The following is a 27,268-nucleotide window of genomic DNA, read 5'->3' as shown; positions in this document are numbered from 1 at the left end:
TCCCCCACACATTCGACCTCCCAAAGTGCATCACTTTACGCTGCTTGGATTAAACTCCATCTGCTATTCTCCACCATTTCTGCAGCTGATTCACATCCCTTGGCATAGCTTGACAGCCTTCCTGACAGTCCGCAACCTCGGTTATCTGTCAATCCTGACAGTCCGCAACCCCAGTAACCTGTCAACCCCTGACAGTCCGCAACCCCAATAATCTGGGTGTCAAATGGTGTCTTGATTGCGGGTTCCTGGAAGGTGCTGCTAGGCATAAGCGATAGTGGAGGCAGATGCGATAGTGGTGTTTAGACAGACAGACACATGGATATGCAGGGAATGGAGGGCTATGGGTGATGTGCAGGCAGAGGAGATTAGTTTATCTTGACATGATGTTTGGCGTGGACATTATGGGCCGAAGGGCACGCTCCTGTGCTCTACGTTAGAAACATAGAAAACATATAACATATAACATATAACAACTACAGCATGGAAACAGGCCTGTCCGGCCCTACCAGTCCACGCCGACCATTCTCCCTGACCTAGTCTCATCTACCTGCACTCAGACCATAACCCTCCAATCCCCTCCTATCCATATACCTATCCAATTTACTCTTAAATAATAAAATCGAGCCAGCCTCCACCACTTCCACCGGAAGCCCATTCCATACAGCCACAACCCTCTGAGTAAAGAAGTTCCCCCTCATGTTACCCCTAAACCTTTGTCCCTCAATTCTGAAGCTATGTCCCCTTGTTGGAATCTTCCCCACTCTCAAAGGGAAAAGCCTACCCACGTCAACTCTGTCCGTCCCTCTCAAAATTTAAAAAACCTCTATCAAGTCCCCCCTCAACCTTCTACGCTCCAAAGAATAAAGACCCAACCTATTCAACCTCTCTCTGTAGCCTAAGTGCTGAAACCCAGGCAACATTCTAGTAAACAGGTGCAGAAGGAGGCCATTTGGCCCTTCGAGCCAGCACCGCCATTCATTGTGATCATGGCTGATCATCCACAATCAGTAACCCGTGCCTGCCTTCTCCCCATATCCCTTGATTCCACTAGCCCCTAGAGCTCTATCTTTTAATTCCATCCAGTGAATTGGCCTCCACTGCCCTCTGTGGCAGAGAATTCCACAAATTCACAACTCTCACGACTATGTTCTATGTAGAAACAAGGAACTGCAGATGCTGGTTTACAAAAAAACAGTCACAAAGTGCTGGTGTAACTCAGCGGGCCAAGCAGCATTCCTGGGGAACATGGACGTGTGGCATTTCAGATCGGGACCCACCTCCAGACTCGGCACTCAACTCAGACGCACAAGTCTGAAGAAGTGTCCTGACCCGAAATGTGGCCCGTCCCCAATCTCCAGAGATGTGGCCTGGCCCACTGAGTTACACCAGCGCTTTGTGTCTACGCTGTTCTCTGTTCCAGTCACTTATATACAGCACAATCAGTAGCCTAATCATTGCTGTCACCCGAGGTAGAACTGGAATGGAGCAAATGCCAAAATCTCCACTGCCTCTGGTTCATTGTCAAAAATTGGTAAATCAGATTTTATATTAGTTCCTGTGCAAAGGATGATTTAACTCTAGTTATCTCTTTATACACCTCTGACAGAGGTGTATAAAAACCATAAGAGGAATGGATCGTGTAGATGCACAGAGTCCCTTGCCCAGAGTAGGCGAATCGAGGACCAGAGGACATAGGTTTAAGGAGAAGGGGAATTTTTTTAATAGGAATCTGAGGGGTAACCTTTTCACACAAAGGGTGGTGGGTGTATGGAACAAGCTGCCAGAGGAGGTAACTGAGGCAGGGACTATCCCAACTTTTAAGAAACAGTTAGACAGGTACATGGATAATAAAAATAATAATATATTCCTTCACAAAGTGCTGGAGTAACTCAGCAGGCCAGGCAGCATCTCAGGAGAGAAGGAATGGGTGACGTTTCGGGTCTCGACCCGAAATGTCACCCATTCCTTCTCTCCTGAGATGCTGCCTGACCTGCTGAGTTACTCCAGCATTTTGTGAATGAATACCTTCGATTTGTACCAGCATCTGCAGTTACTTTCTTATAATATATTCCTTTATTCGTCCCACACCGGGGAAATTTACAGATAGGACAGGTTTGGATGGATATGGACCAAACGCGGGCAGGTGGGACGAGTGTAGCTGGGACATGTTGGCCGGTGAGGGCGAGTTGGGCCGAAGGGCCTGTTTCCACGCTGTATCACTCTATGACTAGGGCGGCACGGTAGCGCAGCGGTAGAGTTGCTGCTTTACAGCGAATGCAGCGCCGGAGACTCAGGTTCGATCCTGACTACGGGTGCTGCACTGTAAGGAGTTTGTACGTTCTCCCCGTGACCTGCGTGGGTTTTCTCCGAGATCTTCGGTTTCCTCCCACACTCCAAAGACGTACAGGTATGTAGGTTAATTGGCTGGGTAAATGTAAAAATTGTCCCTAGTGGGTGTAGGATAGTGTTAATGTACGGGGATCGCTGGGCGGCACGGACTTGGTGGGCCGAAAAGGCCTGTTTCCGGCTGTATATATATGATGATGATGATGATGATGACTCAGTTGGCCCGCCCGCAAGTAAGCGTGCCACCGATCTTCCTACAGTGCTGGGTATTTATAGAAAATCGTGAGCGATTTCATTCTTCTTCTTTAAAGCCTACTAAGTTAACGCTGGTGTTGACAGCTTAAATGATGGCTTAATCAGAGTTGAGATCAAAGCATGGTGTCAATGAAAGACCTAATTCTATAAGTGCTCCGAGCAAGCAATCATTTACCAGAGTTATAAAAACGACTGTGGACCACAGTTGCCGACACACTCATTTTACTTTTAAATAGGGAGTAGTTCGGGTGAATGCACAAAGTCTTTTACTCAGGGTAAGGGTATCAAAAACCAGAGGATATACTTTTAAGGTGAGAAGGGAAAGGTTTAGGTTTATTATTGTCACGTGTACCGAGGTACAGTGAAAAGCTCTGTTTTGCATGCTATAAAAGGCAGATCAGGTAATACTCGATACATAAATACAATCAAGTATTTACAACATTTAAAAGAACTTTGGTCTGGTACATGGGAAGAAAGGTTTAGAGGGATATGGGCCAAATGCAGGTGGATGGGCCTAGCTGAGATGGGGTCAGCATGGGCAAGTTTAGATTTTTTAGATTTTGATTTAGAGATACAGCGCGGAAACAGGCCCTTCGGCCCACCGGGTCCGCGCCGCCCAGCGATCCCTGCACATTAACACTCTCCTACACACACTAGGGACAATTTTTACATTTACCCAGTCAATTAACCTACAAACCTGCACGTCTTTGGAGTGTGGGAGGAAACTGAAGATCTCGGAGAAAACCCACGCAGGTCACGGGGAGAACGTACAAACTCCGTACAGACGGCGCCTGTTGTCAGGATCGAACCTGAGTCTCCGGCGCTGCATTCGCTGTAAGGCAGCAACTCTACCGCTGCGCCACCGTGCTGCCCTTGGGCTAAAGGGCCTGTTTCCAATCCATATGACACTGCCACTGTATGACTAAGTCAAAATCAATTACATTGGATAGTGCAATGGAATTGGAGGAATTAGAATATAATTCTCAGCACGCTGTATGTTCTCCTAATAGATTTAATAGGAATCTCAGGGGGGTGGGTATATGGGACAAACTGCCAGAGGAAGTATTTGAGGTAGGAACGATAACAGCATTTAAAATAGTTTGGATGGGTACGTTGTAGGAAAGGTTTAAAGGGATATGGGCCAAACACGGGCAGGTTGGGCTCGTGTAGATGGAGCATCTTTGTCAGCATGGATAAGTTGGACCAAAGGATCTGTTTCTGTGCTGCATGATCCTAGGACTAAGTTCTTAATATCGGTGGCGCAGCGGTAGAGTTGTTGCCTTATAGAGCTTGCAGCACCGGAGTACCCGGGCTCGATCCAGACTACGGGCGCCGTCTGTCCGGAGTTTGTACGTTCTCCCCGTGACCTGCGTGGGTTTTCTCCAAGATCTTTGGATTTTTCCACAATCCAAAGACGTACAGATATGTAGGTAAATTAGCTTGGTATAAGTGTAAATTGTCCCTAGTGTGTGTAGGCTAGTGTTAATGTGCGGGGATCGCTGGTCGGTGCGGCCAAAGGGCCTGTTTCCACGCTGTGCCTCTAAACAAAACGAAACTAAATCTGATTAGAAATCCATCTGGCATGTCCTGAAAAATTGTATGGTTCAGTTTAGGATGTGCTGCATAATTGAATTAACTTGAAGGTGTGACAATCTCATTTATTGAACTGTGTGTGACTCTCTCAGCTGTACAATGCGACGAATGTACAATCTCACAGGTATTCTACCCAGGTTACAGATGAGAACAAACAGCTCCCACGGTGTTTGGGATGTGGTGGTGGGTCACAATGATGCAGGAACAACGACACTGAGTGTGAGGACAATGTGCCACAGATGAGCGTGTCTTTCACACCACAACTGGTTCAACTGGGAAATTCAGGCAAAGGCCAAAGATTCCAAGCTGAGGTTGCTCAAGATAAAATAGACGATGAGTTAACCCAAGATGTGCAAGACCTGAATTTGAAAAGCAATTTATTCTGCAAGGAAAATAGAACTCAAGCAAGGGAAAATTTACACAATCTTCATATGTTCATGTTCATAAATCATAGGAGTAGAATTAGACCATTTAGGCCACTCTGCCGTTCAATCATGACTTATATATCTTTCCCTCTCAACCCCATTCTCCTTATTTCTCCCCATAACCCTTGACACCTTTACTGATCAAGAATATATCAAATGTCACTGAAAGGAAGCATGCAGGTACAGCAGGCAGTGAAGAAAGCCAATGGAATGTTGGCCTTCATAACAAGAGGGGTTGAGTATAGGAGCAAAGCGGTCCTTCTGCAGTTGTACAGGGCCCTAGTGAGACCGCACCTGGAATACTGTGTGCAGTTTTGGTCTCCAAATTTGAGGAAGGATATTCTTGCTATTGAGGGCGTGCAGCGTAGGTTTACTAGGTTAATTCCCGGAATGGCGGGACTTTCATATGTTGAAAGACTGGAGCGACTAGGCTTGTATACACTGGAATTTAGAAGGATGAGAGGAGATCTTATCGAAACGTATAAGATTATTAAGGGGTTGGACACGTTAGAGGCAGGAAACATGTTCCCAATGTTGGGGGAGTCCAGAACAAGGGGCCACAGTTTAAGAATAAGGGGTAGGCCATTTAGAACTGAGATGAGGAAAAACTTTTTCAGTCAGAGAGTTGTGAATCTGTGGAATTCTCTACCTCAGAAGGCAGTGGAGGCCAATTCTCTGAATGCATTCAAGAGAGAGCTGGACTGAGCTCTTAAGGATAGCGAAGTCAGGGGGTATGGGGAGAAGGCAGGAACGGGGTACTGATTGAGAATGATCAGCCATGATCACATTGAATGGCGGTACTGGCTCGAAGGGCCGAATTGCCTCCTCCTGCACCTATTGTCTATTGTCTATTGTCTAATATCCGCCTTAAATATACCCAATGACTTGGCCTCCACAGCTGACTGTGGCGATGATTTCCACAGATTCGCCATCCTCTGGCTAAAGAAATTCCTCCATCTCCATTGTAAAGGTACGTCAATTTATTCTGAATCTATTTATCACTACGCAAAAGGACACTGTGGATGTAGAATTCAGGAAGGGAGGTGGTGGAATTGTAGAACACATTGTAATTTTAAAAAGAGAATGAGTTTGATGTCCTCGTGAGCTGAAAGGTGGATAAACCCCAAGAGCCCGATGAGATGTATCCAGAACAACAGAAAGGCATTGGTCAGAATACCATCCCTTGCTGATGGTGTCTACAGGAACCGCTATCCTATAAGCTGTTTGCTGGCTGCCTGATTTAACTAATACATTTTATTTTTAATAATCTTTTTGGAATCAAAATTTAATTGGAAATCTATCTTGTAACTTTTTAGAAATGCCAGCACGCCTAACCAAGGAGATGTACAGGATACGTTTGTTTTTACACAGAGGGTGGTGGGGGCCTGGAACGTGCTGCCAGGGGTGGTGGGGGCCTGGAACATGCTGCCAGGGGTGGTGGGGGCCTGGAACGTGCTGCCAGGGGTGGTGGGGGCCTGGAACGTGCTGCCAGGGGTGGTGGGGGCCTGGAACATGCTGCCAGGGGTGGTGGGGGCCTGGAACATGCTGCCAGGGGTGGTGGTGGAGGCAGATACCATAGTGGCGTTTAAGAGACTTTCGGATAGGCAGATGGATATGCAGGGGATGGAGTGATATGGAGCACGTGCAGGCAGATACGGGTTTGTCTTGGCATCATGTACAGCACAGACATTTTGAATCAAAATGGCGGAGCTGCCCTAGCAGCTGCGGCTTACCTGCGGTCCGTTTGTCTTTGTGTTTTGTTGTTTTTTTGTGTCTTAAGTGTAGATGTGATGTCGTGTTTTTGTGTTTGTGTACTATGTGTGGGTGTGGGGGGGAGGGGGGGAACTGTAAAATTGTAAATATGTCCCTTCCGAACGGAGACCCGACCTTTGTTTTCTGAGTGTTGTCTCCGTTCCTGCTGTGGCCTACCATCGGCCCAACTCCTGGAGCTGGCGGCCTCCAGGGCTCTGGTTTGCAGAGCCCGCGGATCGGACTTACCATTACCAGAGCCGGCCGTCTTCGGAGGCTGCGGGAGCGGCTGCGACTCGCCATAGGCTCGGGCCGCGTGGATGCCGACATCGGGAGCTCTGGCAGCGGCAGCGTGTTCGCCCGCCCCGGATCGCGGGGCTTGGGTTGGCCCGCCGCAGACCTTTCACCGTCCGGCGCGGTCTGAAATAGGCCGCGGGATTTTTTTCTGCTTGGCGGGGGCTTCAATGTCGGGAGCCATGTCGGGAGCCCCGACGTGCAGCAACAGCGGCAGCAGCAGCGTGTTCGTCCGCACCTGATCGCGGGGCTTGGGTCGGCCCACGGCGGACCTTTCACCGTCCGGCACAGCCTGCAGCCACAACAGCCTGACCGTGGGAGAAGACGGCAGGGGAAGGGAAAAGACATTCTGGCCTTCCATCACAGTGAGGAGGCGACTGGAGGAGACTCACTGTGATGGATGTTTCTATTTTTTTGTGTGTTGGTTGGGGTTGTGTAATTTGCCTATTTTAATACTTTTATTGTTGGACTGTGGGTGATTGAATTTCGTCTAAAAACTTGTTTTTTTGATGACAAATAAAGATATCTTGAATCTTGAATCTTGAATCTTGTGGGCCGAAGGGCCTGTTCCGCTGCTGCACTGTTCTATGTTCTTACCATTTAAATAATGCACACAAGCCATGCATGCATTTTTAGATTTTGGTTTTAGATTTAGAGATACAGTGCAGAAACAGGCCCTTCGGCCCACCGGGTCCGCGCCGCCCAGTGATCCCCGCACATTAACACTATCCTACACCCACCAGGGACAATTTTTTAATATTTGCCCAGCCAATTAACCTACAAACCTGTACGTCTTTGGAGTGTGGGAAGAAACCGAAGATCTCGGAGAAAATCCACACAGGTCACGGGGAGAACGTACAAACTTCGTACAGACAGCACCCGTAGTCGGGATCGAACCTGAGTCTCCGGCGCTGCATTCGCTGTAAGGCAGCAACTCTACCGCTGCGCCACCGTGCCGCCCTGCATGTTGCTCCATGGAAAATAATTGGCTGGTTACTCACTCCAGACTTTAATTTTATGTAGAATTATGGTCCTGTCCTGTCTCTTCAAAGTGATTTACCTTTATTTTGTTAACTGTGTTAAAAAAAAGACATTCTTGGGGACAGATGGAGAAACAATCTGCCTGTCAATTTTATCTGTGAGGCTTTCTGTTAAAATCATGATCGATTGTGAAAGTTCGTCCCATATTTGATTAAGATATTATGATATTGCCTCGGGACTGTGACTCAGCCAGAGTGAGACAAACATCTTTTCTCATCTGGCCTCCCAGGCATGAGATTCAATTTGCTTGGGTGGAGTTGTTGCATCTCATACAACCCTCCAGTGAAAAGATAGGGTCCTTTGTGTCACTTGTAATTAACCTTCCTGTCACTCTACAATTTAACGCAGGGTCAAAGCGCTAGGATTACAATTTACACGTGTTACAAGTGTTTTAATTTTTTATTTCAGCATTACACATTTCTACTCCTTTGCATTTTGACTTTACTGTAGAAATATGGTGCGGAAACAGGCCCTTTGACCCACCAGGTCCACACCGACAAGTGATACTAGCACTATTCCACACAGTAGGGGCAATTTACAATTTTTTTTAACCAAAGCCAATTAAACCTACGACCCCCAAATCTGCACATCTTTGATTTTTAGATTTAGAGATACAGCGCGGAAACAGGCCCTTCGGCCCACTGAGTCCGTGCCGCCCAGCGATCCCCGCACATTAACACTATCCTACACCCACTAGGGACAATTTTTACATTTACCCAGTCAATTAACCTACATACCTGTACGTCTTTGGAGTGTGGGAGGAAACCGAAGATCTCGGAGAAAACCCACGCAGGTCACGGGGAGAACGTACAAACTCCGTACAGACGGCGCCTGTTGTCAGGATCGAACCTGAGTCTCCGGCGCTGCATTCGCTGTAAGGCAGTAACTCTACCGCTGCGCCACCGTGCCGTGGTGGGGAGTGTGGGAGGAGACCGGAGCACCGGGTGAAAACCCGCGCGGTCATAGGGAGAACGTACCAACACTGTACAGACAGCACCCGTAGCCAGGATCAAACCCGGGTCTCTGGCGCTGTGAGGCAGCATCTCTACCCCTGCGCCACCATGCCGCCTACTTCATTGGTGCAATATCTCTGTGATTTTGCATCAGCTATTAAGTGTTATACGTCAGGGATTTTGTTGGCTGCTCACCAATATTGCTTTTGCAGAAAAAGTGATCACATTTACCACACAAGGCTGGAGCTTGTGAACGTGCCCTGCCTTAATGAGATCACAGGACTGTCAAAGACTGGGAATGCATGTGGCTTTTGGAAAACTTGAAACATTGCTAATAATTTATTCATCATTTTAAGAAGTAACCAGAGGTAATAACAATTTAAAAATCACACTTGCAAGTACATGGTGACCTGCGTCAATGAATACATTCCAGCAGCACTTACATTCTCGGTAATAGAAACATAGAAACATAGAAAATAGGTGCAGGAGTAGGCCATTTGGCCCTTCGAGCCAACACCGCCATTTGATATGATCATGGCTGATCATCCAAAATCAGTACCACGTTCCGGCTTTTTCCCCATATCCCTTGATTCCGTTAGGCCCAAGAGCAAAATCTGACTCTCTCTTGAAAACATCCAGTGAATTGGCCTCCACTGCCTTCTGTGGCAGAGAATTCCACAGATTCACAACTCTCTGGGTGAAAATATTTTTCCTCATCTCAGTCCAAAATGGCCTACCCCTTATTCTTAGACAATGACCCCTGGTTCTGGACTCCCCCAACATCAGGAACATTTTTCCTTAATCCCTTAAGAGTTTGATATGTGTGTATAAGAGTGGCTTCCACGGGGCCGCGCGGCCAGAAGGCTTCCCGTCAGGCCGCGATTGTGGACTGGGAACGTGGCAGGAAGCCTTTATCGCCGCGCCGCGGTCTCGATACCTCACTGATCACTGCATAGAAGTCCCGATCGGGGCCCCTCAGGTCGGACGGAGGAGCCGGGCTTCGCGGGTCGGAGTCGGGGTCGGCGGAACGGCCAACAGAGGCCGCGGCTGGAGCCTGGATCGGTACCTGGAGCGTCGACAGCGGTGAGGCCTCGGCAGCGGTGAAGCCTCGCGATGATGGGGCTTCGGCGATGTTGAAGCCTCGCGTCGGGGCGATGCCTCGCGGGTCAACCCGCGGTCGACAGTCGATGAGAGCGTGGAGGACCACCGTGAAGGAGGAGGGGAAGAACAATGGAGGACCCGGCGTGGGGGGGGGGCGCCATGAGGGGGGGAGGGGAAGAACAATGGACAATGGAGGACCCGATGTGGGGGGGGACGCCATGAGGGGGGGAGGGGAAGAACAATGGACAATGGAGGACCCGGTGTGGGGGGGGGGGGGGGCGCCATGAGGGGGGGAGGGGAAGAACAATGGACAATTGGGGAGGGTCTGAGAACAATGGACAATGGCGGACCCGGCGTGGGGTGGGGGGGCAGCTAGCCTGCTTTGTAACCAGGTGGCTCCTCTTTGTACACATTGGGTACGCAAGCAGATAATCTCACTGTGCCCAGTCACATGTATACCATAAAGTATTCCATTCCATTCCAGATCCCCTCTCATCCTTCTAAATTCCAGTGAATGTAAGCCCAGTCCATCCATTGTTTCATCACATGCCAGTCCCGCCATCTCGGGAATTATGGGAAGTGCTTGGAAGGGTTGGTTATGGCACAGATCACCTCCTGCCTCGGAAATGGCCTGGATCCTCTTCCATTGTCTATCGCCACAAGGCGACAACAGCTGATGCTGTCTCATTGGATCGCCACTCTGCTCTGCACCATCCGGATAACAGGAACACATACCTCAGACTGCTGTTCATCAAATAAAGCTCAACGTTCAACACAATCATCCCCTCCAAACTCATTACCAAGTCCGACCCGCTGTGTCGCTCCAGCTCTTTATGTCTATCTACTGTTCTAGGTCCACCATCCTTCCTTTTACAACTGGACCCCTGACCTTCTCATGAGCAGACCTCTATCAGTGTGGATCGGTAACAATATCTCCTCCTCACTGACCAGGAACACAGGCTTACCAAGGCTCTGTGCTTATGCTCTGCTCTACTCTCTTTATAACTACGTCTGTGTGCTCAAGCACAGCTCCAAAGCCATTTACAAATTCGTCAACACAACTGTTGTTGGCCGAATCACAGGTGGTAATGAGTCAGTGCACAGGAGAGATAGAACACTTGGTTGTGTGGTGCTACAGCAATCGCCTCTCGCTCAATGTCAACAAAACCAAGGAACTAATCATTCACTTCAGAAAGGGGAAGTCGTGGAGTTAGCAGCTTGAAATTGCTGGATGTTAACATCTCGGATGACTTGTCCTGAGTCCAGCACAGAGATGGATGAGGGGGGACCTCATTGAAACTTAACGAATAGTGAAAGGCTTGGATAGAGTGGATGCGGAGAGAATGTTCCCACTCGTGGGAGAGTCTAAGACCGGTGGCCAAAGCCTCAGAATAAAAGGATGCACCTTTAGAAAGGGGATGAGGAGGAATTTCTTTGGGTCAGAGGGTAGTGAATCTGTGTAATTCATTGCCACAGACAGCTGTAGAGGCCAAGTCAATGGATATTTTTAAGATTCACAGATTCTTGATTAGTACGGGTGTCAACGATTAAGGGGAGAAGGCAGGAGAATGGGTTTGAGGGAAAGATAGATCAGCCATGATTGAATGGCAGAGTAGACTTGATGGGCCGAATGGCCTAATTATGCTCCTTGAATTTGTGAGATGTCATCAAGAAGGCACTCCAGCACCTGTACTGGTTTAGCCGTTTAATGCGGTTCAGCGTGTCACCGAATACTATAACAAACTTCCACAGATGCAATGTAGAAAGTATCCTGTCCGGTTGCATTATGGTCGGGTATGAAACTTCCAATGCACAGGAACACAAGAGGCAGAGGAGAGAGATGGGCTCAGCCCGGTCCATCATGGGCACGGTCCTCCCCACCATTGGAAACATCGACACCAGGCGCTGCCTCAAGAAGGCGGCATTCATCATCAAGGATCCCCTCGTCTCCCTGCTACCGTCGGGCAGCAGCAGCCTGAGGTCTCACACCACCCAGTTGAAGGAGAACTACTTTCCAACAACTGTTAGGCTCCTGAACATAAGACAGCATCTTAAGGTTGAACAAACTGCACATCCCGAATCCTAACTGCATCCCGAGGTCCTTCTGCAGTTGTACAGGGCCCTAGTGAGACCGCACCTGGAGTACTGTGTGTAGTTTTGGTCTCCAAATTTGAGGAAGGATATTCTTGCTGTTGAGGGCGTGCAGCGTAGGTTTACTAGGTTAATTCCCGGAATGGCGGGACTATCATATGTTGAAAGACTGGAGCGACTAGGCTTGTATACACTGGATCTTAGAAGGATGAGAGGGGATCTTATCGAAACGTATAAGATTATTAAGGGGTTGGACACGTTAGAGGCAGGAAACATGTTCCCAATGTTGGGGGAGTCCAGAACAAGGGGCCACAGTTTAAGAATAAGGGGTAGGCCATTTAGAACTGAGATGAGGAAAAACTTTTTCAGTCAGAGAGTTGTGAATCTGTGGAATTCTCTGCCTCAGAAGGCAGTGGAGGCCAATTCTCTGAATGCATTCAAGAGAGAGCTGGATAGATCTCTTAAGGATAGCGGAGTCAGGGGGTATGGGGAGAAGGCAGGAACGGGGTACTGATTGAGAATGATCAGCCTTGATCACATTGAATGGTGGTGCTGGCTTGAAGGGCCGAATGGCCTCCTCCTTCACCTATTGTCTTTTATCTATTATCTAACGTGACGCTGGAATTCTACGGGCCAACACGGTGGATTTGTGGCCTTGATGAATTTTACACTGGTGTGCTGTTTTTACAATCTTTTCACGGTCTTGTATAGTTTATGGATAATCTATGCTTTGTGCGTTGCCTTTGAAGCCGCTACAAGCAAGATTGTCGTTGTGCCTCTACCACAGTCTGGTGCCTCAGCACACTGATGCAAGTGACTGTAAATGTGACTTGACTTGACCTGACACCCATAAGCAAGCTCCAGCCGTTAATTAGTTTCAGATGCACCAGTCCCCACGGTAGATGTTCAGAAGATAATAAACGCTGAGAGTGGGTGAGATGTGTGCGTAGACTATCGTGTGTGACGGGTGCCATTTTAACTCTTCTACGCTGGTGTTGCCCTGTAGGTGGATGGCGTGCTGTGTCTGGCTGACCTGTTGATGGATGAATGCAAGCCTGAGGCCACGCGGGCAGAAGCGGCAGCAGTGGTCTCACAGATCACATCTCCACACCACGCCTTCACACAACATCTCGGCAGCTTCCTGGAAAACATGGAGGACATCGTGGCTGCACTTATCAGTGAGTGTTGTTCCGGCAGGCTTGGTCAATGGGAAGTTAGTCTCAGAGTTTAGAGATATGGTGTAGAAACGGGCCCTTGGCGTCCGCACCAACCAGGACACCCTGACGCTAGTTCTATCCCACGCACTAGGGACAGCTTACGGAAGTCTATTAACCTACAAACCCGCACGTCTTTGGGATGTGGGAGGAAACCGGAGCACCCGGAGGAAATGCACGCAGGTCATAGAGAGAACATACAAAACCCATACAGATGGCACCTGTAGTCAGGGTCGAACTATGGGTCTCTGGTGCTGCAAGGCAGCAACTCTACCGCTGCGCCACCGTGCCGCTCTACAGGTGCAATGTTATCTCTTTATGTTCTTCAACTGATCCAGGTCCACGAGTTGATCTCCCTGAGACACACACAGTGCACTGTTGGCTGGAGCAGCAGATGCTGTTTGGGTGGTGTCAGACTGTACAAACGCCACTTGATGCCCCTGCTCAACCTAACATGAGCGCTCCTTGCTGCGTGTAAAGGGAGGGTGGAGATTACACCTCTGTCAGGGTGAGATGGGACCGGTCATTAAGAACCCAATTAGAATCGTAACCCAGGGAGGTTGCTGGTGCCTAAGTTGATGTCAAGGAGATCACGAGAGGAAGGCAGCTCGGAGATGGGTCCATGGTTTAGGTCAGGGTGAGGAATGGGGGCCCCTGTCACTGATCAGGGTCTCTGTCAAATAGGGTTAAGGGAGAAGGGTACATTTAGTGCACGATAACGTCCGTAATTCACAAGCATCATGTTTAAAGCATTTCAGAATATTTTCAGAATTGTCACCATGACAATGATCTACATAGAAACATAGAAAATAGGTGCAGGCGTAGGCCATTCGGCCCTTCGAGCCAGCACCGCCATTCAATGTGATCATGGCTGATCAACCAAAATCAGTACCCCGATCCGGCTTTCCCCCCCCCATATCCCTTGATTCCCTTAGCCCCAAGAGCTATTACCCACGATAGTAACTTCCTTCAGTTCAACAACCACATTCTGATCTGTATTTTTGAATCTCCCATTCAAAAACAAACAACAGTAGCTGCATATTCAAATTCACAAGCCTCGTGCCCATTTCTCCCCCAAATAATTCCACTTCACCGTCTCACTCTCTCCACCGAGCTTTCACAAGCAAAGTAGTTCAAAACAGAGTGGTTCAAAACAGAGATGGGGGAGTTTCTTTACATCTTCAACTTTTGTGTTAGTTGTGTAAACAGACATTTCAATTTTTGGTTCAGTATTTTGACACTTGGAACATGTCTAAGGTATCACAAAATGCTGGAGTAACTCAGCAGGTCAGGCAGCATCGAGAAGAGAAGGAATGGGTGACGTTTCGGGTCAAGACCCTTCTTCAGACATGCCTTGGAACATAGTTAAGTTCAGAGCTACATAGTTAAGTTCAGTTTAGTTTATTGTCACGTGTACCGAGGTACAGTTAAAGCTTCCAGTCAGTACATGCTAACCAGTCAGTGGAAAGATTGCACATGAATATAATCGAGCTGTGCTCAGTGGACAGGTACAGGATAAAGGGAATAACGTTTAGTGCATATAAAGTCCAGTAAAGTCTGATTGAACATAGTCCGAGGGTCTCCAATGAGGTAGATGGTATCTCAGGTCTGCTCTCTAGTTGGTGTATGCATGGTTCAGTTTCCTGAATATTTAACCAACAAATAAATCCATCATGGTAAGTGTGCAAACATGATGACATTTTACACCGCACACACTCAACAGACAGCCATTGGGAATGGCATTTCACTAGTAATGCAGAATTAAAAGAAAGTGAGTGAACACATTTAAAAATAGCACAGTCTTATTTAGATTTTGGGGCATTACTCTGAGTGGTAAAAGGTGTGTTGTTGAGTTGCTTCACCCCCTGCTAAACGTGTCCATGTCCCTGGAGGCATATCTGATGCACAATATTTCTCCCTCCTCTGATGGATGCCTATTTGTCACCTTGAGAAGCAGCCTCACTGCACTGTCCATGTGCAGCCTCCACTGCTATGCTGCTGCATGATTAACAGCCCACTCAGGACATTTGACAGAGTGCCCTGCTATTTGTAGAAATATAAATACCTTGGCAGCCATTGACAGCCCTGCAGAATGTGAACGCAAGCCAGCTATTGGGAGAAAAATCCCGTCCTTGCTTATTAATGCTGAACATCTTCAGTTTCGAGATACAGCGTGGAAACAGGCCCTTCGGCCCAACAAGTCTACACCGACCAGCGATCCCCGCACATTAATACTACCCTAAACACACTAGGGACCATTTACATTTACATCGAGCCAATTAACCTTCAAACCGGTACGTTCTTGGAGTGTGGGAGGAAACCGAAGATCTCGGAGAAAACCCACGCAGGTCACGGGGAGAACGTACAAACTCCGTACAGATGGCGCCCGTAGTCAGGATCGAACCCGGGTCTCTGGTGATGTGAATCAGCAGCTCTACCGCTGTGCCACTGTGCAACCTCTTGTGCAATCCCACACTAGGGACTAAAAGCAAGCTAATGTGATGTAGCCACAAAGAACTGCAGATGCTGGTTTACAAGAAAAGACACAAAGTGCTGGAGTAACTCAACGGGTCAGGCAGCAGCTGTGGAGAACACGGATAGGCAATGTGTTGGGTTGGGACTCTTCTTCAGATATCCATCAGACATATACCTAGTCTGAAGAAGGGTCCCGACCTGACACGTCTCCTATCCATGTTCTCCAGAGATGTATAGGAAGGAACTGCAGATGCTGGTAAGCACAAAGTGCTGGAGTAACTCAGTGGGCCAGGCAGCATCTCTGGAGAGAAAGGATGGGTGACTTCTTAGGTAGGGACCCTTCTTCAGATGTCTACCTTCTCCAGAGATGCTGCCTGACCCGCTGAGTTACTCCAGCACTTTGTGCTTACCAGCATCTGCAGTTCCTTCCTATACATCTCTGGAGAACATGGATAGGAGACGTGTCAGGTCGGGACCCTTCTTCAGACTAGGTATATGTCTGATTTTCACTAACGGCCCACGTCCAGGTGCCCAGTTTGGGGTCTAATCCACGAGCTTGGCCCAGGTGTGGACCAAGATACTGAGCTGCAGGTGTTAGTTGAGACTGATTGCTTTGGTCATTAAGGTAGCAGCCGACTGAGTGTGGCATCCAAGATCACCCAACAAAACCACAGAGAAACGTCGCCCGTCCATTCCCTCCACAGACGCTGCCTGCCCTGCTGAGTTCCTCCAGCAATTTGTCTTTTTGTTGAGGACCTGGGTCGTTGTGTTCCAGCTCTGGGCAGGAGGAGAGGGATGGGAGCAGACGCAGAATACCTAGGTGAGATGTGATCAAGGACTCTGTCCGCCATGAGAGAGGGCCAAACCATGGTTCAGGAAGATGGCAAACACTTCAAAGGAACCTTTGTGCAGAAGGGGCCTGTTTTCGTGCTAATTCACTATTATAAGATGTGATTCATTTAGAATAAGAAAATAACTGCAGATGCTGGTAAAAATCGAAGGTATTTATTCACAAAGTGCTGGAGTAACTCAGCAGGTCAGGCAGCATCTCAGGAGAGAAGGAATGGGTGACGTTTCGGGTCGAGACCCTTCTTCAGACTGAAGAAGTCTGAAGAAGGGTCTCGACCCGAAACGTCACCCATTCCTTCTCTCCTGAGATGCTACCTGACCTGCTGAGTTACTCCAGCATTTTGTGATTCATTTAGAATATTGTCTGTGTACGACTTAAAATAACACTCTGCGTCTAACTCTGCAAACTCCAACAAAGCAAGCACACAACAGCAATGTTGTCCTGGATCTGAGGTTTTTTTGTTTGTGAAGTGCTTTGCTGGTTTCGCTTAGTCGAGGATGTCGCCAGGACTCGAGGGCCAGAGCTGTAGGGAGAGGTTGGGCAGGCTAGGGCTTTGATCCTTGGAGAACAGGAGTCTGAGGGGTGATCTTTCAGAGGTGTCTCTAATCATGAGGGGAATAGATAGGGTGAATACATTGAGTCTTTTACCCAGGGTAGCGGAATCAAGAACCAGAGGGCAGAGGTTTAAGGGAGTGAGAGGGGCAACGTTTAATACAAACCCGAGAGACAACTCTTTCACTCAGAAGGTGGTGGGTATATGGAACAACTGTCAGAGGAAGTAGTCGAGCCAGGTGCTATAACAACATGGAAAGGCACTTGGACAGATACATCGGTAGGAATTGTTTAGAAGGATACGAGCTGAACTGGGCGGGTGGGACTGGGGTAGATGGGTTGGCATGGGCCAGTTGGGCTGAAGGGCCTGTTTTTGTGTTCGATGACTTCATAATCCTGCAGTATCTTAAAACGGCAAAGATGCCGAGATTCAGTGCACGAGAGGGAGAGGGGGAGGGGGAGAGAGGGAGGGAGAGGGGGAGAGGGAGAGGGGGAGGGAGAGGGGGAGGGAGAAGGGGAGGGGGAGGGAGAGAGGGAGAGGGGAGAGAGGGAGAGGGGAGAGAGGGAGAAGGGGAGGGAGAAGGGGAGGGGGAGGGAGAGGGGGAGGGGAGGGGGATGGAGGGAGGGGGAGGGAGAGGGGGAGGGAGAGAGGGAGGGGAGGTCGAGGGAGGGAGAAGGGGAGGGGGAGGGGGAGGGGGAGAGGGAGAGGGAGAGGGAGAGGGAGAGGGAGAGGGAGAGGGAGAGGGAGAGGGAGAGGGAGAGGGAGAGGGAGAGGGAGAGGGAGAGGGAGAGGGAGAGGGAGAGGGAGAGGGAGAGGGAGAGGGAGAGGGAGAGGGGATGGAGAGGGAGAGGGAGAGGGAGAGGGAGAGGGAGAGGGAGAGGGGGAGGGGGAGGGAGAGGGAGAGGGAGAGGGAGAGGGAGAGGGAGAGGGAGAGGGAGAGGGAGAGGGAGAGGGAGAGGGAGAGGGAGAGGGAGAGGGAGAGGGAGAGGGAGAGGGAGAGGGAGAGGGAGAGGGAGAGGGAGAGGGAGAGGGAGAGGGAGAGGGAGAGGGAGAGGGAGAGGGAGAGAGAGGGAGAGAGGGAGGGAGGGAGGGAGGGAGAGGGGGAGAGAGGGAGAGGGGGACGGAGAGGGGAGGGAGAGGGGGAGAGGGGGAGAGGGGATCGTTCACAGATAGTGAAAGAGTTAGTTAGCTCAGTGGCTCACTGGAGGAAGTTAATGCTTGCAGCATCATGAAGCTGTAATCTGAACATATGGTTGTCTCTTTTGCTTGTTTGAACATAGCATATGGCTTTGCATAAGCATAGTTCTAAAGATAATTTCAATTACAAGCATGTCAGTTGAAGAGGGCGGATGAAAGGTACGTTGGCGATAAACAGTAAAGGCTTGTACAGTTGCGCTGGACGATTACAGACGTTACTTCTTCGCCTGTCATCATCCTCGGTGAAGCACGCACAGCTGTTGGTGAGATGAGGACATTAGGGGTGGATGTGGAGAGCGAGAGGCAGATTCAAAGGGGATGGAATAAATAAATCAGCTTTCCAGGGGAGTCTGTTTATATTAGCTTCAAATAAAAATGTTAATGTTATTCTGTACCCGATGAATTGAATCCCATGTCAGCTGCAAGGGAGGTTCAGTACTGGAAAGGCCACAAAGCAGAAGGCTCTTTATTGCACATCTTACTGGCAAGCACGAAGATGGAATGCTGGGCAGTTTGCCTCATACTTCCAGCTTGCTGATCAGTGCTAATCCAATCCACCTTCACTGCGCAAATCTAGAGAGCCAGCAAGTGGAGAACTCAAACCGTGAAGGCAAAACCATGTCCTGCCCTTTGTTGAGATTGCACCCGATCAACATCCACATCCTAACTTCATCAACGAAATGGATTGTCATCCTCACACCCCTACTCATCTCGGGTTGAGCTTTACAGCCGAACACACAAAGTGCCGGAGTACCTCAGTGGGAGTAACTCAGGCGGCATCTGTGGATGACATGGATAGGTGATGCTTCGGGTCGGGTATCAGAAGAAGAGTCCGACCCAAAACATCATCTGCCCCCCCCGGTCCAATCCCTCCCCACCTATGTCCAAGAAACCTCACACGCCCTTTGTCTCTTCAATGACTTTCGTTTTCCAGGCCCCCACTCCCTCACCTTTACTACGACCCATTCCTTCTCTCCAGTGATGTTGCAATAGACAATATAGACAATAGACAATAGACAATAGGTGCAGGAGGAGGCCATTCGGCCCTTCGAGCCAGCACCGCCATTCAATGTGATCATGGCTGATCATTCACAATCAGTACCCCATTCCTGCCTTCTCCCCATACCCTCTGACTCCGCTATCTTTAAGAGCTCTATCTAGCTCTCTCTTGAATGCATTCAGAGAACTGGCCTCCACTGCCTTCTGAGGCAGAGAATTCCACAGATTTACAACTCTCTGACTGAAACAGTTTTTCCTCATCTCAGTTCTAAATGGCTTACCCCTTATTCTTAAACTGTGGCCCCTTGTTCTGGACTCCCCCAACATTGGGAACATGTTTCCTGCCTCTAACGTGTCCAACCCCTTAATAATCTGATACGTTTCGATAAGATCTCCTCGCATCCTTCTAAATTCCAGTGTATACTGTCCCACTGAGCTACTCCAGCATTGTATGTCTATCTTCGGTGTAAGCCAGCACCTGCAGTTCCTTCCGACACACATCATTTGTCCACTCCCACCACGGATGCTGCCTGAACTGCTGTGTTCCTCCAGGATTTTGTTTGACTCAAGATTCCAGTGCCTTGATTCCTTGCATCTTCACAATTGACTTCACTTCAATGACTTCCCTGAGGTAGAGAGCAGAGGATTTCACCCGCCTTTGTGTGAAGTACCGTATTAGATCTTTCCTGAATGGCTTCCCTGCAACGTTATTGCCTTGTGGTTGAGTTCCCCAACCAGCAGAATCAGCATTTTTCTCCAACTACCATATAAATACCGAAGTTGGATTTTTCTGAATCTTCGACAATTGGGAAAATACAAGGCGACTCCTTGTAACCTCCATCAGTCCTCTCCTTCATGTGGGCATGGCTTGTAACACATGCAAATTTATAGAGGCATACAGCACGGATACAAGCTGAACAGGGCGGCACAGTGGCACAGCGGCACAGCGGCACAGTGGCACAGTGGTAGTGTTGCTGCCTTACAGCGCCAGAGACCCAGGTACGTTCTCCCTGTGACCATGTGGGTTTCCTCCCACAGTCCAAAGACGTGTAGGTTTGTAGGTTAATTGGCTTTAATAAAATTGTAAATTGTCCCCAGTGTGGAGGATGGTGCTAGTGATCGCTGGCCGGCGCGGACTCGGTGGGCCGAAGGGCCTGTTTCCACGCTGTATCTCTAAGCTAAACTAAACCAAATTTAAAGTCAAGTCAAGCGTATTTTATTGTCCTTAGTGTGTAGATAGTGCTAGTATACGGGGCGGTCATTGGTTGGCGTGGACTCGGTGGGCCGAAAGGCCTGTTTCCACGACGTATCTCCGATCTAAACTGAACTAAACTTAAACTAAAGTCAAGAGTGTTTTATTGTCTGTCATATGTCATAAAAGGGAACAATGAAATCCTTACATGCAGCAGTACAACAGATAGGGAAACATAGACCTCTACCAACACCATAAACAAAAACAAAATTAGGTATGTTTAAAAAATATATATTAATATTGCAAAGACAAAAATAAAGCCCTCTAGTCTATGTCCAATACTACCCACTTTTGATTCAACACCATAAGATTCATCTTTAAGATTTCGGTTTCCTGTTTCCCAAGATTTACTAACTATGAGGTGAAGTAAACATTGGTATTGGGATGATTTTGAAGGGGTGCAGGAGGGTGGGTTTGTGTCCACTAGGGGGCATGCGTGTGTAGAGAGTCCCACTGCACCGTCAGAACACATTAAGACCAGCAGATGCTGTGTGCCAAGTCTGTGGATTGATGAATATATTTCAAACTCTTGCAAAGAGCAAGAGCCTCCTTTCTGGGTCCCTGTTTCCTAAAACACAGTGGACTGATTCGCACAGTTTGATTTTGAGGATTTTCTGCTAAAGGCAGATGTGGCGTTTTTGTGAGAAAGAGGAACTCTTGCTGTACTGCCTCAGTGGGACCTGTCAGGCCAGATCTCTTTGTGGACATCTGCCAAACCTGGCTGTTGCAAAACCTCTTTCCCACAGCACCTTTTCCTCCTCCTGTGTAAAACGAGCGTGCCTGCAAGATATTCTGCCTCCTCTTTGGCATTTAAAGAGGAGTGGGCAAGGCTGGACAATTGGGCAGCGTTACATTTCGCCAGCTCCCAGCCTGTCAGACTTTCCATCGTTGCGAACTACATCCACACCAATTAAAAGGTAATGGCAGGGCGCTGTAATCCTACCACAGTAACCAAGTGGCACCTCACAGCTTGCACAAGCCTCTTGCTGATGAAATGCTCCATCTGACCACGTACAACTGATCCTGGCAAATCAATTCCTTGTCTCCACTTAGTATGTTACTGTAATTGGAAGTGATAATATCTTTTGCCTGCCAACTCTTTCAAACTATTCCAGCTATCAATATCTACCACTGACCACTTTTTTTCCCTTCCATTCGATGGGCTGCCTGACTTGTCTTCAACTGAGTGACTCTCAGTATGAATAATCTGTACGGTTGTGTTTGCTTTTTCCAGTCCAGGACTGCCCTGTCCCTCACTGAGCTTGTTTAAAAAGGTCTGTTTAATAAATAAAAGCCTATCTTAAAAGTTCATTCTGAAGAAGGGTCCCGACCCGAAACGTCACCTATCCATAGATAGACACAAAAAGCTGGAGTAACTCAGCGGGTCGGACAGCATCTCTGGAGAAAAAGAATACCTAGGTGACGTTTCAGGTCAAGACCCTTCTTCAGACTCTTCGTCACCTATCCATGTTCTCCAGAGATGATGCCTGACCTGCTGAGTTACTCCAGCACTTTGTGTCTTTTTGGGGGGAAACCAGCACCTGCAGTTCCTTGTTATGACATATTGCTGAAAGGCTCAATTGGCCGGGTGGTTTCTAGGCTGTGACACTGATATTAGCGAGTCTCCAGCGGGTGTTCATTTGAATGAGTTGTGTGATGTTCAATGAGAGTACAGGTTGAAGCAAGCATCCTGCTGTACTTAGTCTGAGTGACGTAACTGTAAACGGGAACTGGGATTATGCAACATATGCTCATGATAGTATCACACAATGCTGGAGTAACTCAGCAGGTCAGGCAGCAACTCAGGAGAGAAGGAATGGGTGACGTTTCGGGTCGAGACCCTTCTTCAGACTTCTCGCCTTCTCTCCTGAGATGCTGCCTGACCCACTGAGTTACTCCAGCATTTTGTGAAACCTTCGATTTGAACCAGCACAAGGACAAGAGCTCTTAACGATAGCGGAGTCAGGGGGTATGGGGAGAGGGCAGGAACGGGGTACTGATTGTGAGTGATCAGCCATGATCACATTGAATGGCGGTGCTGGCTTGAAGGGCTGAATGGCCTACTCCTGCACCTATTGTCTATTGTCTATTGAATGGCAGAGTAGACTTGATGGGCTGAATGGCCTAATTCTGTTCCTATCAGTTACGAACTTTAGTGAGGAATTGTTTTAATCATGGATCTAAGCAAAAGCAGCTACACATTGAGTAGGTAGGAACTGCAGATGCTGGTTTATACTGAAGATAGAAGAAGACTTGGCCTTCCTCCAATGTCAGAGTGAGGCCACACACAAATTGGAGGATCAACACCTCATATTTTGCTTGGGCAGCTTCCAACCCAGCAACATGAACGTTGATTTCTCTAATTTCAAGTAACTCCTGTATTTCTTCCGCTCCCACTCCCCTCTCCACCCCCTCCCCACCTTAGATGCCCTCCCAGTTCCACTGTTTACTTGTTTGCATCCCTGTTGTTAGCGCATCTTCCCCAGCCAACAATGGGCCATGATGGACTGCACCCTTCCTGAGGTCATCTGTTGCTGCCCCACCCCCCCCCCTCCCCCATTCCCACCTCTATCTTTCCGTCTGAAGAAGAAGAAGGGTTCTGACCTGGAATGTCACCTATTCTTTTTTCCCCGAGATGCAGCCTGACCCGCTGAGTTACTCCAGCATGTTGTGTCTATCTTAGCTACAAATTGATCTACGCTACTTTAGTTTAGTTTAGTTTAGTTTAGAGATACAGCGCGGAAACAGGCCCTTTTGGCCCACCGGGTCCGCGTCGACCAGCGATCCCCGTACATTAACACTATCCTACACCCACTAGGGACAATTTTTACATTTACCAAGCCAATTAACCTACAAACCTGTACGTCTTTGGAGTGTGGGAGGAAACCGAAGATCTCGGAGAAAACCCATGCAGGTCACGGGGAGAACTCCGTACAGACAGCACCCGTAGTCGGGATGGAACCCGGGTGTCCGGCGCTGCAATCGCTGTAAGGCAGCAACTCTACCGCTGCGCCACCGTGCCGCACTTTTACTTTTTTAACTAATGCTTTCTGTTGGAGATGAGAAGGCGTTGTTGTTGTGGACATTTAATCAACATACATGTCATCTGGTCGGAAAATGAAATAATGACGTTTAACTTTTCAAAGGTGCCACAGTGCTGTACCTCCACACAAAAAAAAATGCTTCCGCCAACAAACTAGCAGCATCAAACTAGACAGAGGAGACAGCTAAATGCCACAACATCACTGCACCCTCCCCCCTTTCTCTTTCCAAACATTTAGAATCTCCCAAATACTAAAACAAAGAACTTGAAACAAGGTTCGCAATATTAGCAAGCTTAATCTTAGCATTTACAAATATACGTTTAGTTGAAGATAGCCACAAAAAGCTGGAGTAACTCAGCGGTTCAGACAACATCTCTGGAGAAAAGGAATAGGTGACATTTCTGGTCGAGACCCTTCTTCAGAATTATTTTTCCTATTCCTATTCCTATTTCTCCAGAGATGCTGCCTGTCCCGCTGAGTTACTCCAGCTTTTTGAGTCTATCTTCGGTTTAAACCAGCATCTGCAGTTCTTTCCTGCACATCATGTTTAGCTGAACATCTGTGTAGCTGTAGCATTCCACTGTGATATTTTGCTCTTCTTCCAAGCAGACAATCAGGCAGCCGAGTGGACACGATGCATGCTCTCATGATCATTTGTCAGGCTTGGTATGGGATGCGTTTATTTCAGATTCTCCTCTTGCTGCTGGGCTGACCATCGGATGGGAAAGCAGTGACCTGTTCTGACAGAAACAGTGACTACCTGAGACAAGCGGTGGCAATGACCACCTGCCTGAAACCAGACTCAGCTCCCCACTGACATCTGAAATGAGCCGTGAACAAACAAAGGTCAACGTTGCCCTGACCTTTCGCATGTATCGTTTAATAGATGGCTGTTGAGAGCTAGGCCCAAAAAGCATATTTAATTCATTAAAGGGTCCATTATTCCCTGCTTTGTGCCTGCAGGTCTTGATATCTTAGGTATCCTAAAAAGACACACAGTGCTGGAGTAACGCAGTGGGTCAGGCAGCATCTCGAGAGAATGTGGATCGATGACTTTTTGGGCCGGGATCCTTCTTCAGTGCACATTTGCTTAAGGAAATTATCATGTCAGGGAGATGTGGTGTGAACCTATTCTGATCTAAATAGGTTAACTGATTTCTCTTTCCATTGAGTGTAAGAAAATAACTGCAGATGCTGGTACAAATCGAAGGTATTTATTCACAAAGTGCTGGAGTAACTCAGCAGGTCAGGCAGCATCTCAGGAGAGAAGGAATGGGTAGCTTTTCGGGTCGAGACCCTTCTTCAGAGCACCTTCTTTCACACCTCAAACTTCCTTATCTCTGGGTCTCCCCCTCCCCCTCAGTCTGAAGAAAGGTCTTGAGAGAGAGCTAGATAGAGCTCTTAAGGATAGCAGAGTCAGGGGGTATGGGGAGAAGGCAGGAACGGCGTACTGATTGAGAATGATCAGCCATGATCACATTGAATAGGGGTGTTGGCTCGAAGGGCCGAATGGCCTCCTCCTGCACCTATTGTCTATTGTATATTGTCTATTGACCCGAAACGCACCCATTCCTTCCATAGACACAAAAAGCTGGAGTAACTCAGCAGGTCAGACAGCATCTCTGGAGCCATTCCTTTTCTCCAGAGATGACCCACTGAGTTACTCCAGCATTTTGTGTCTATTTTCCATTTAAACCATCATCTGCAGTTCCTTCCTATCCATTGCTTCTCTCCAGAGATGCTGCCAGTCCAGCTGAGTTACTCCAGCATTTTGTGTCTATCTTCTATCTGTTCACCTCTGTCTACTTGTTAACGAACACATCAGGAATCTTTTCCAAGATGCTCGGTGAATTTGGTTCTTCACCAGTAACATGAACAGTTTTACAGCTACCAGTTTCCTTAATACGAGCAAGTTATTTATCTGCAGAAAAACGAACATTATACTCGATGGTGAAGTGCCTTCAAATTTTGTCTAGATTTTCAGAAACCTTTTCTTGCCCGGACCATCTGATGATATCTCCTGCTCCCTCCATTAGTAGGCTGCCAATAACATTAGACAATTATGGTATCCTTTAATAAGCGGGCTGCACGGTGGCGCAGCGGCAGAGTTGCTGCTTTACAGCGCTTGCAGCGCCGGAGACCCGCGTTCCATCCCGACTACGGGTGCTGACTGTACGGAGTTTTTACGTTCTCCCCGTGACCTGCGTGTGTTTTCTCAGAGATCTTCGGTTTCCTCCCACACTCCAAAGACGTACAGGTGTGTAGGTTAATTGGCTTGGTAAATGTAAAATTGTTCCTAGTGTGTGTAGGATGGAGTTAATATGCGGGGATCACCGGTAGGGGTGGACTCGGTGGGCCGAAGGGCCTGTTTCCGTGCTGTATCTCTAAACTAAACTAATATGGTGTCATTACTGAGGCAGAGGGCTTTTTAAGAAGCCTGGAAAATGATTCACTTTGTTGGCAATCAACTGATAATGTATAAAACGTAGCAACCAACACCCGTCGCAGAATAGTGGCACAGGAATGCGATCAATTGGCCACCCAGGGCTGGAATCTCAATGTTTAATCGCTGTCAGCCGACATTAGATTTCTGAACGTAATTGTTTTAAAGTTAAAAGCTTAACGAGAGAAACTAGTTTGCAGTCACTGTATAATTATTGACTTTTATTTATTACACCTGAAGTCTTTGTTGACTAAAATTCGCCGGCTGGATTGCAGTAAGATAGATGTAACTATAGCATTGAAGAGATGCGTAGATAGGCACATGGATATGTTCAGTTCAGTTTACTGTCAGTTAAGTAACACAGCGTGTTTCACTGTGTATTAAAAGTCGTGTTGCACTTTTCCACAGAGATCTAAAGCAACGCTGCCAAAACGGAAAGAAAGGACATTATATTCACGCTGGGAAATTAACTTACAGCCAAATTGTTGAACGTGGCATAACTTCCATTTTTCCTGCAGATGGCATTATTTGTCAAAGAGTTACAAGACAAATTGGCCCATTTTGGAAATGAAATAATAGAATAAAATATATTTTCAATTAGTGCTCGAAATTAGTATGCACTAATCCGACATTTTACAGTAATTTACTGTACTCATCAACCCACATCTGTCTCTCACCCACAAGCATCTCTGCTGGGAATCTCACTTGTCCTGAAGAATTTTAAAAATAACTTCTTGCTAGCCGAGTGATTGCAGAAATTCCCAGTTGCTTCCCTCACCAACTGCAACATGCAAAATTCTAATACGAAGCATCCACTTACCATGGAGTTGTATTGCCTTTGAAGATCAGATAACATGAACAACATGTAATCAATACTAGTTTCACGGAGTTTTTACAAACTATGCGTTGATCATTTTAATTTGATTTTTTTAAAATGCAGAATTCAAGAGGTCTTTGGGAATGTGAATTAATATGATTCCGCGTCAGATTTCGTATCTAATTCAAATATTATATCAAAGAACAGATCTAATTGTATAATTGTGAATGCTAGACACTCAGCAGGTCAGGAAGGATCTCTGGAGAAAATGGATAGGTGATGTTTCGGGTCGGGACCTTTCTTCAGTTTGAATTATTCCAGCACTTTGTGTCTTTTTTTGGTAAACCAGCACCTGCAGTTCCTTGTGTCCCCAATTGTGAAAGCTATTTTGTGATAAATGTGAAATAGCAAAGACCTATTTGGGGCGGCACAGTGGCACCAGTGGTAGAACTGCTGCCCCACAGCACATTCAATCCTGACCTTGGCAACTGTCTGTGTGGAGTTTGCACGTTCTCCCTGTGATCGTGTGGGTTCTCTCCGGGTGCTCCGGTTTCCTCCCACATCCCAAAGATGTGC

General features: G+C 47.9%; 1 protein-coding gene across 1 annotated transcript in view; it reads left to right on the top strand.

Moving 5' to 3' along the window:
- Positions 1–27,268, top strand: part of insc (INSC spindle orientation adaptor protein) — a 150,976-nt gene that overhangs the window by 99,484 nt on the left and 24,224 nt on the right. The window contains 1 exon segment of the mRNA XM_078414706.1: positions 12,855–13,026. Coding sequence (XP_078270832.1) covers positions 12,855–13,026 — 172 coding nt within the window.

Source organism: Rhinoraja longicauda, chromosome 18 (assembly GCF_053455715.1).
Source record: "Rhinoraja longicauda isolate Sanriku21f chromosome 18, sRhiLon1.1, whole genome shotgun sequence".
NCBI classification, from domain to species: domain Eukaryota; kingdom Metazoa; phylum Chordata; class Chondrichthyes; order Rajiformes; family Arhynchobatidae; genus Rhinoraja; species Rhinoraja longicauda.
The sequence above is the reverse complement of the archived record's forward strand: the minus strand, read 5'-3'. Positions and strand labels throughout refer to the sequence as shown.